Here is a 10964-nt window from a genome sequence, read left to right on the forward strand (position 1 = left end):
TCTGGTTTCGGCGCGCCACCTTAGCGGAGGGCCCTCGAAGAAGTTCCCTGTCTTTGAGTCAAACGCACCTGTCATACGTGTGTTCGTAAATAAACCATATTGTAACGTTTGCAATCGGGTCGAGAGAAATCAAATTTTACTTGCTATTTAAAGAGGCTACAATAAAATAAAGAAAACAAATTGCGGTTAAAAATGGAGCAAATTGATAACAATTAATTCATTAAAAAAATCAAATAAAAATCTGCTTCGTTATTTGTAACAGCAATAACAAAAATATTTTTCTGATTTAATGAATATTCTTTCTCCATTGTATAACAGCAGCGGAGCAATTAGGAAAATATAACGAGACTTTAGGGAACAATTTTTTAGGCATTAGAAACATACATTTTTATCCTTTTACGACGCTAACTTCCTGACGGTACAAACTTTTTAACTATGTAACATTGATTTAGTTGATAAGGCAGAAAGGATTTACAGGAATGGTGGCTTTTTTTCAGGATAAGTATACGAAAATGTGGATATACGTACTTCCAGTATAAATTTCAAACACGTGTTTTCATTCGTAGTTTACGATACATTGAGAAAAAAAAGAACAGGCATCTTTTGTTGCTGTCACTTGACATTTTTTTTCTTCGTATTTTCTTTTTTTTTCAGCGCTCTTGTGGGGGTTTGTGAGTCAACTTTTTCTTTAAAAGTCCATGATATGACCTAAATATCGTTATTACGTATATTACCTATGCGTGTGTGTGTATATATATATATACGTATCCACGTTTCTTTCGCACTCGTGTATCATACGTACATACATATTTGTTACTTTATATTTATATGTATATACATATGTGTATATTTATAACTTTGTCCACAGCAGTCGTACAACACAGATATTACAAAAATTATTTGGCTTCGTCGGGACGTAAGGAACACAAAGAAAAATTCAGCGCTATATTTAATCGTCCGATACTTTCTAGATGTTTGTATATGATCATCTATGGTAAGCATCGATGTTAATTTCTATAGCGAGTCTCATTCAATCGATATCCAATTACTCAGTGATTCTTTGACTTTTGATATATCATGATAATGGGCTGACACGATAAACTATTAAAGAGAATAATTTTGAAAATGAATCCGGAGAGTATATATATGGAAGTTGCACTGACTTTTTCAAGAGGCTCTTGGATTAGGATTGCATAGATGTGAAACGATCAAAATGCATTTACTATTATTATTATAATCGAGACTCGAGACCGGATTAATTATTTGGATGTCGAAGACGACAAAATAGAACAAAAATGAAAATTCCAAGCCCCGCTTGTTAGATAACAAACAAGAATTTTTTCTCTACTGAATTTTCATTTTAAGCCTGCGATTCGTAAAATTTGAATTTTCGCGCGAAAGTCAGAAAATGTATCCGAGTTGTTGAGTCTCGATTTTTAATTTCGGATGGATACGAAAGAAATTGAAGGTTTGATAAAGGGAATACTGGTTGAGAAAAAGAGAGAGAAATAAGGAAACGAGGGAAGGTTCAAAGATTGCACAATAATTAGTTAGTTAAATAATTATAAATACACGCATTTGTTTTCGTTCTGTCAAGACAACAACGACTACGAGTCTATAATACGCGTCTCAACGTAGTCTATGACTTGTCTCTTCCACTTTATATACAAAAAGAAATCGTGGATCGTCAGCAGAGACGAATTTTTCAAAAAAAAAAAAGCATCGAAGAAACATTCATATTTGTGTTCCTCGTAGTCGATTGACCTTAATGTGCGATTTTTTTTTCAATTTCTTATATCCTTACATACTGCTTTAACGCGTGTAATACGTATGCACGACGGTATTTATTATATTTAGCGCTTATGATGAACGACATTGCACTTATGTCCTAAGGAAAATCAATCACTTCTTTCCAGACAGACCGACAGACAGACAGACAGACAGACAGGCAAGCTGACAGACAGACACTGACGTGGAATGTTAGTAATTAGCGTGGTAGCTATTTCGCAGAGGTAAGTCAATGAAAAATATGTGTATGAAGTATCAATTGAAATCCAAAAATTGTTTTCGCATTCTTACCAGTTTCTTTTTATCATTCTCTCTCTCTCTTTCTCATGCGTTCTATAATCATTCGAAAGTGAGGCATTTAATTCATAATGAAAATTGTCACATTACGAAAATATCCATTGTGGGATTCCAAACTGTTTTATTAGTCCGATTAATTTTTGATTATCCATTACTTATGGATCGCTTATTTGTCCTGTCAGTGAGATACTTCTTATTTCGGAACTACACTAGAACGTTCGTAATAACGAGGGGTGAAAGGGGGGGGGGTAGAATGGCATTGGAATATAAATTTCCAAGTTTTGTACTGTAATTACAATGTGCGTATGCGATTTGTGCGAAACAAAGTATAATCCCACGTGGGAATTCACAAGAATTGTGCGTTCGAATATAAAAGGATGAAATATAAATATTTCAAAAGTTCACATTGGGTTAATGAAATTCAGCGCCATTTTCTCATTCACACGTAAACGCGCACTCTTACTTGCATCATGCAATCTCGCTAGTTTCTCTTTTTCTTTTTCATACTCTCGTCAAATTTCGACAATTTTACGCCTCCTCCTTATCCTCCTTTAAAAAAAAAAAGATTTATCTACTACTCAAAGGTTAGGGTATTCGAACCGTATCAATTCCCTGCACGAGAATCGAAAAGAAGGATAGATTATTTCACAATGTCAACATGAGGCTTGAGCAAGAAACATATAGATCTATTTTCGTATAGCGTCATCGTGTTTCGTCGAGCGAGCACAGTTAAGCAATTCTGGATGAAAATAAAGAATTAAAATAATATTTCCAGCCAGCATAAAATTATAAGACTTTGCCTATCTACGTTCACGCGATATAAACAGGAAAATAATTATATATACAAGATAAAAGAAAGAAGAGAAAAAATATAGAGAAATGTTTTCGATCTTTGAGCTAAATCGACGCGGTTGGTATGGCGTGACGTATAACAGATAAGTTAAATCGTTTAATTTTAAAGAGTCTCCTCTGTTAGAATGAGAAACTGACAAAGAAACTACAAGAAGATACTTTCTAGAAACAATGAAAAATCATAGGAAGCTCTCTTCCAGTCTAATGCAGATATAATTAATGATTAGAGATGCGAGTTGATTTAACCGTGAAACAGTATACGGTGATAACAGGATTGTGAAAGCGTAAGAAAAATTACACGTTGTACGAGTTTCGCAGTGATGCTTCTGATAACGTGGGAACTTAACAATGGACTACTTAACAACGGAGTAATTTGTTTCACGCGAAACGATCATGATGATTCACGGTAATTCACAGCGATGATTGCAATAATTAAGACGATAGAGGTTTAAAAATTGCACTACTCTGTGAGGTAAACGGGTGAAACGCTGGACGAGACAGATTTTCGTTACAGCCGTTTTTCATCCCTCCAAGCGCCTAAATCGCCTCGCGCGTTGTCCTCGTTACGACTAAGTATAATTAACCTAAGTTACTATCGTTATCGCTTAAGCATTATACATCGTCACGCTTACTATTACACAGACCGGTACGGCAGATGGGATTGTCGACGTTAAATAAGGTAACGTATCGAGAAGATTACACGATACGATGTGTCAATAACATTTCTTTTCCCTAAAGTAACGAAATTTACGAGATTAAATAGGACAGTATATTCTCGTTACGTTAACTTAAAACAGACATTACGTTACGTGAATCAATACACTCCGATACGGTTACGATATACGATAAAATATTTTTCTTTCACGCCACTGACAAACGACACAGGAATGTTATCACATGTGATTAGCACATTTGAATTATCAATGATATTTTTTTTCCTGAATTCCTTAAAATCATCAACTATTGTAACCCTATTGAAGTGCATTGTTAATTTCTTACAATAGGAAAGTTCAGTCAATTAAACAATCCCATCGCTCTAGAATAATTCGATTCGTTAATATTTTACAATACAATTTACTAAGCGGCTAAACTGACGTTATACTTCATTCGTAACGTCATCGGGGGGTGCGGGTGCTTGTGCGTGGTAAGGTGATGGTGCGCTTAACGATCACGATTTTGTTCCAAGACAAAAGAATAACTCTTCCTTTCTTTTTAGTTAGATAATCATAATTGCCCTTCGCTCCCATCTTCTGTACTAAACTGATTCCATGAAATGTCCGTGATATATTTCTTTTCTCTCATTGGCTTCATTTCGCTTTTCCCTTTTTGTTCTTGTAATTCTGCATGTGTATTCAAGGATCTCGTACCGCAAACGGGATTCCTCTGGTACTTTATCCGTTTGCGTAACAGTCGAAATTACAATGTGGCCTTATCTCCTTCCATACCACAAAACATTGGTTATGCTAAACGGTGACTTTTTTATGTATACCTAAATGCGGTTTTAGTCGTACTATCTTCGGCAGTGACGCAATATTCACATTTCGGACTGAACAAAAGGACGAAGTAAAGAAAGTACATTGAACTTGTCGTATACTGAATAACAGAACTTCTTCCGTTTGTTAGATTCATGCTGTCAAAATTTAATCTGAGATTGAAAACTGTTTTTTAGTCCTATAAAGAAACATGAATATGAGTCTTTCATTTTTGTTGTTGTAACAAACAACAAAGAAGCGAACAGGTATAACAATACGTATGTGTACAGTCTTAAAGTCAACGAAATTAAAATTAATGCGTTACATAAAAAAAAAACGTACACCTCGTGTTACGTAACGCTATGCTTAAACGATAACGAACCACTGCCGAGGTACCTTGTGTTAACGTAATGTAAAAGTAAACGAGTAATGCTCGCGAGATCACTCCGATACGTGGCGTTTACCATAGTCTTATGAAATCTCTCGAAGTAAACAGAAAACCGAGAGATAAAGTGTCGATGTCACGATTATTCACCGTTAAAAAACAAGAGCCTACCGGTGTACATCGTGATTCGTAACTTCCTTGATTTCGGGAAGTCAGAAACGCGTCACGACGTCGTGCGAAATCGCAAGTAATTCGTACAGTAGTGCATGGTCAGTCGATTTCTTTGAATTCATTGTTTTCTTACTTTTCGTTTCTCCTAACTTTCGTTAAATACGGGTAAAAATCTACGCAAGATTACCGATTCTTTTTAACGGCCATGAATAAATAGTTTACGTAACGAAAAACCGAATTCGTGTAGCTAATCGGTTTATGCATTCGTTATTTACTTGTAAATCGCGGATAGAGACAGGAAGACAGGCTAGTCAAGTAACGTTTGCGGCATATTGAAATAAATAAAAGAAATCTATTAATTTCATTAATTTACTTTCAAGTATAGCTTCGATGATTACGCTCGAATGTGATTTTAGGAAGAGACAAAAGCACTGTCTTCCTTATGCAAATGTCCAAATCCCGTGCATTTAATTCTAATTATGCATACGGGTATGCGAATTATCTAGGTACGTAACTTTTTTACACCCTAACCCTCCCACCCACCCAAACCCAGCCCCTTACTGCGAGCTAATGTGAATCCTAAAAGATGACTCCCTATAATGAGAAATCACTATTTGTGACTAAAGTTACCCTCCCACGCTTTGCTAGGATTAGTATTATCTCCTAGCGTGACTATTTTCAGTTCAGACCTTTGATTTATTTGAACGAGTATATTAATTTACGGTAGTCGCAAGCGTCACGAGCTAAACGATCGCGCCCTCCTGTTCACATATTTTTTTGTGTCGTTTTCCATTGCCTCGCGTCTTCTACATATTACCATGAAAAGAAAGATAAGTAAATTCTAGTCACTTTCACTTGAGCACCACTCACGCACTTTTTGCTTCGTCATCACTATTTAGTAAAACTCGTAATTATTCACAGATTCCTGTTATACGTAATACAAACGTGTATCTCCGTCAAATGGTTCAAGTATGGAAACCGTGCTGTCGCCCCACCAGAATAAAAATACCTGAGCATCGGATGTCTCAGGTAGCGATTCATCGGTGAATAATTTCTTACTGGATTTACTATAAAAGTACTCCGAGTGTGTTCTTGGAGTATGCATGAAATTCTAAGGCGAACGTAATCAAGTAAATTGTCAAGCAGCCAGATACGGGTGATACAAATAACAATGACGAACAAAGAGCACTTAGTCGAATAAGGTAATTCTTAAAATTTCATTGAATAGGACGTCGAGCGAGTGTCATGTGTGTATATCGGACTTTGTCTAACGCGAATTCTTATCGATATATTCCGTGGTTGGAAAAGTGGAAGAAAAGTTCGCCTACTCGTTGAACCAATGAACGCTTTAACGACACCGAGGACTTTAAACAGTTCCTAGTGTAAAGCAAGACATCGTTATTGAAGGTGACTCGTCCTGTCGTGTCTCTTTTTATCTCTTTCTCTATCTATCTCTTATATTCTCTGTCTCTCTATATGAGGATTGTCACCTACACGGTGTTGACCTTCGTACCGTGCATAAGAGTAGTCTGCTGTTTCGTCGGAGCGGGACGCGCGCCGAGTTGAGGATTGTTTCACGAGAACTGCAGGCAACATCGCGACGACGAACGTCGTCGCTGGCGTCGCGAAGCCGTCGGCGTTTCCAGGTTTACGGAGTTCATCCTGGATCAGCTGGCTGGCATTTCCGAGCTTTGGCTCTGCGACAGCTCGAGGAGATGACACTCCGACACGGGTATCTCTCGGGTGCGTGCGCTTTGCTTCTTCTGAAATCAAACAAAAGACACCGTCCGGCATTACTTAAGGGAAAAAAGGTAGTATTGCGGTGGTTACGAAATATGAATTATTGTGTCAATCGTAGATTACATACCTTTCTTCGAAATGGGAAGCAACCCCTGTTCTCGTTGTTCGGTGGAGGATGATTTATTAATAAATCAGGCGTAGGTGTGTTATTCGGTCCAAGTACATTCAATTCCTTAAAACACTCAGTCTCTATCATCTAGGAGACAGAATTTTTATGTATGACAATGAATTATTCTGGTTATAACAAATGTACATTTTCTTCAGTGGGCAAGACAACGTCAAAGGAAATTACGATATCATTGCTACTTGTGACTTCGCCTTTTTTATGTATGGATGTCTGACCAGTTAGAGCGATAAGCTCCTGGTCGACTTCCTTTGACGTCATGAAAGTGTATTTCGGTGGTTTTGAGATTACAAAATCATTTTCCTTCGACGTTTAACCCACTCGAGTTTGGTAGAGTATATTTTCTGCAGATACATGATAAAAAAACTCTCGTCTGGTATAGCTGACGTGATCTATTTTTTAAATAGCCTTTTCTTCTGTATCGTGCACAAGATATCTTCTTTCATGTACTATTTTAGTGGCGGTGCAGATCGAGTGATATTAAAAAAAAAGAAGATCATACCTCATTCTGCCATGGAATGGACACGCTTCCGGTATTAAATTTGCTATAAAAACTGTCATCTGTAGCGTCTAGATTGACACCCTTGACAGTGGAGAATTGTTCGATGTCAAGAACGTCTTTTGCATAAACAGCGTGCGGCTATAACAAAAAAAAAAAATAACAATACTACGTAAGATACCGAAGATAGCTTCCTAAAGAATATTGAATTTCAGAATATAGGTTAATGTCCGGAATACGTTGGGAGGCTGGAAAAATGGCAAGAGCTATATTTCAAGGGAACAACTCTAAGAAAGAGGTTCCGCACCCATAATTTCTTTGTTATCAGAATCTCCTCGACAAAAGAAAAGTTTACTAAAGTGATACAAGATCGATCGAGCGCAATAATTAATAGCGTAACGTCACCTACTTACATCCGGTACAAATGGCGGTTCCCAAATTCCAGCCTCCACCCTCTTCCAGTTCAAGCACTGAAAGAAACTGTGAAGTTTGACATCCTTTGCGCCATGTCTGCCGCACTTGCATCCTAATCTGGTCTTAGGATTCTTTTTGAGAAGCTGTTGACAAAGACTCTTAGCCTCTTCGCTGAACTTGTGCGAATACTTTTCCTGATCCTCTTTGACGCGTCTGTCGACTTCTTCCCGCTTGACCTTCTCCTTGCGCGCTCTAAACGGGGCCTGACCTTCGATCATCTCGTAAAGAAGACACCCGAAGCTAAACCAATCTGGACTGAAGGTATACTTTTCATTGTCTATGACTTCCGGGGCCATGTATCCCACAGTGCCTACCCGTCCTCTGACCATATCGCCTTCCAAGATCTCAACAGCAAGTCCTAGATCGGATATCCTTACATGGCCATGATCATCCAATAGGATGTTCTCCGGCTTACAATCTCTGTAGACGATACCTTGATGATGTAAGTGTTCCAAACCGCAGACGACTTCAGCGGCGTAAAACATCGCCCGATTTAGGTCAAAACCAGGCTCGCCGCCCATGTTATAAATATGAAACTTTAGGTCACCGCCATTCATGATAGTTAAAACTAGACAAAGAGCATCCTTTGTCTCGTAAGCGTACGCCAGCGACACTACGAATTTCGAGTTAATCTTCTGAAGAATGTTCTTCTCTATCAACACCATTGCTTCGCCCTTGCGTTTCTTGATCCTCTTCTTTTCCAGCTTCTTGCAGGCATACATCTTCCCAGTGGCACGAACCTGACAAGCGCAGACTTCACCGAAACCTCCTTTACCCAGCACCCGGTACATCCTGAAGGTCTTGTAGGTTACAGGCTGTGCTTCTAACCACTTCCATTGAAGATACCTATAACGAACAGTCTAGATAAGTCTTCCCTTGTCATAGTTGCCAGTAGGGGGCGATAAACAAGATGACAATACACACTGTGTACTTCCTAATGATACTTCGTTAATATACATAACGGACTATAAATATGCATAAAAATTGTATGAAACGAATGGTCACGCCTGTGAGTTAGTCGCGAACAAAAGAAAGTATATTACTATCATGACAAGAAGTGACGTCACGATACCTGTAGAAATAGAAGCTTGTTAGAAAAGCTGTAAAGGGTTCTCCAGCCAGGAAACTCTTGACAGTCTGAGCGACGTCGACAAAGAGTTCCTTGCCACCGGAACCAAGTCGCTCCTCGCACTGAGTGATCAAAGAGTCGTTCAAGATATCCACGACCTCGGATCCCTCGTTCCTCAGGTACTGCTCGAAGAGGTCCTTTGCGAGTTCCGTTCGATTTTCGTCCATTTCAATCTCGTACTTCACAATGGCGTCGAGGAAGAGGTTGTAACGATGAGACGCAGGTTGTTTATCCTGGCAGAACTGCCTGAATAGCAGCCTACCGATAGGCTGCTGATCCACGACATAGCTGTATCGTATATCTAGAATTATAAAAAAAGAATTTCTTTCACACAAAAATATCGAAAACGAAGGGTAAACCATTATTTCATACCTATCTGCATAAATAGTAGAAACCCCTAATTATTTCTAAAGCCAAAGTAGACGTTCCTCAATACAGTAAATAATTACTGAAGTCCTACGGGTTTACGATACCGTTGTCATTAAACGTTTGTCTCATTATACCCAAGGTACGCAATCACCGATACTAATTAGATTATTCCCCGACTTAAACGACCTTCGCATAATAAAAAAAAGTTTCTTCCTCTAAACGAGGCAAAAATTTTCAATGAATATATTAAATTTACACCGGTACAGAGTTACTCGGAAAAAAAAAATATTTTCTAACTATTTTACCAAGCAGTAATTGGACTTTACTTGTTAAAGTTACCAATTGGAAATACGCCAGTTGTCACCAACGAATTTAAAAATCCCGCTGCTACGCACGCCAACCAATCAATTTTGCTACCAGTATAAAAATGGTTATTAATTTTTCCGATCTGACGTATCATCCCAAGTACACCCAACAATTTTCTACAGTCCCTATGCGAACAAGCAAATACCTTCGCTTTCATAGTTATGTGGGTCCACGTGCTTTTTGACAGTTCTAAAACAACACCCCAGTAAACAACGTATAAATCTATGACGATTTACATTGAAATATATTTCACTGTTCTATCTTGCCATAAATTTTCCATCGTCTTATGAAAGCAGCATTAGACTTGTTGACGATTGTATTGTTTGCGAACTGTCAAAAATATATATAAATTGAACATATGGACATAGCTGACTGGCTCGGTAAGTATAAAGCTGACTAGTCATAGCTATTCACTCGGTCTTATCTATGTGGGTTAGTAGGAGCAATATGGAAGCCAATGGTTTTCATACGTTCCAAGTATTTTCCATAGCTGATACAACACGGCTACGAGTACACAATCTCGATCTCGGGGGAATTTCACATAGATTCAATAATGTGTAACGACGACATCAGCGGAGGGTCACACGTCGATTGACTACAGTATCGAGGGGAAAGAGCAAGCGACTACTTTATTCGCCGAGACTATCGCTCACAATATTATTATAGTACGGTGCGACGTGTGGTGGACGTTCCACATTTACTTAAATGTACTTAGCACAGTTTTAAATCGATATCTTATCGATACTACGTAAATATCGATACCCGATCAATAATAAAGAAAAAGTCACCAACAGAAGATCCTGTTACGTTCCCTTCTAAGTGCATATATAGATGTGTATGCATTATGAGGATAGTCGCGTATCACGATTCTGCCGTCAGTAAGAGGAAACTATTTCATACGTAGAAAAAGGGTCATGACCCCGGTAGCTAGAAAAGGACATAGATACACACATGAGTCTCGATCCTTAACGATCGGACAGTCTGTATAATTTATGGGTAATTTCAACCCTCGATATATTAAGGAACGATGGTTCCTTCATTTTCAAATATTTTCCCTTATTTCCTTTTTTTTTTGGCACAGCACCGTGTATCCAGTGACTGACGATAAATGAATTTCGAATAAATACAAAATCATGGATGATCGATGATACGAGCTCGCATCTGACGTATATATGTACATAGTAAATAAGACTCGCGTATACAAGACTCGTTAAAAAAAAAAAAAAAAAAAAAAAAAA

General features: G+C 38.1%; 1 protein-coding gene across 5 annotated transcripts in view; it reads right to left on the bottom strand.

Annotated features, from left to right (window-relative positions):
- Nucleotides 1–536: 536 nt before the first annotated feature.
- Nucleotides 537–10964, bottom strand: part of LOC107263158 (G protein-coupled receptor kinase 5) — a 49998-nt gene continuing 39570 nt past the window's right edge. For all 5 annotated transcript variants that reach the window (XM_025080494.1, XM_015730076.2, XM_025080496.1 and 2 more), the window contains 5 exons: nt 8935–9292; nt 7802–8708; nt 7392–7529; nt 6833–6961; nt 537–6728 (listed from right to left, as the gene is read on the bottom strand). In XM_025080494.1, coding sequence (XP_024936262.1) covers nt 6633–6728; nt 6833–6961; nt 7392–7529; nt 7802–8708; nt 8935–9292 — 1628 coding nt within the window. In that variant the 3' untranslated portion in view covers nt 537–6632. The remainder of the gene's footprint in view (nt 6729–6832; nt 6962–7391; nt 7530–7801; nt 8709–8934; nt 9293–10964) is intronic.

The sequence above is a fragment of the Cephus cinctus genome, unplaced genomic scaffold, assembly GCF_000341935.2.
Source record: "Cephus cinctus unplaced genomic scaffold, Ccin1 Ccin1_scaffold0132, whole genome shotgun sequence".
In the NCBI taxonomy this organism is placed as follows: Eukaryota; Metazoa; Arthropoda; class Insecta; order Hymenoptera; family Cephidae; genus Cephus; species Cephus cinctus.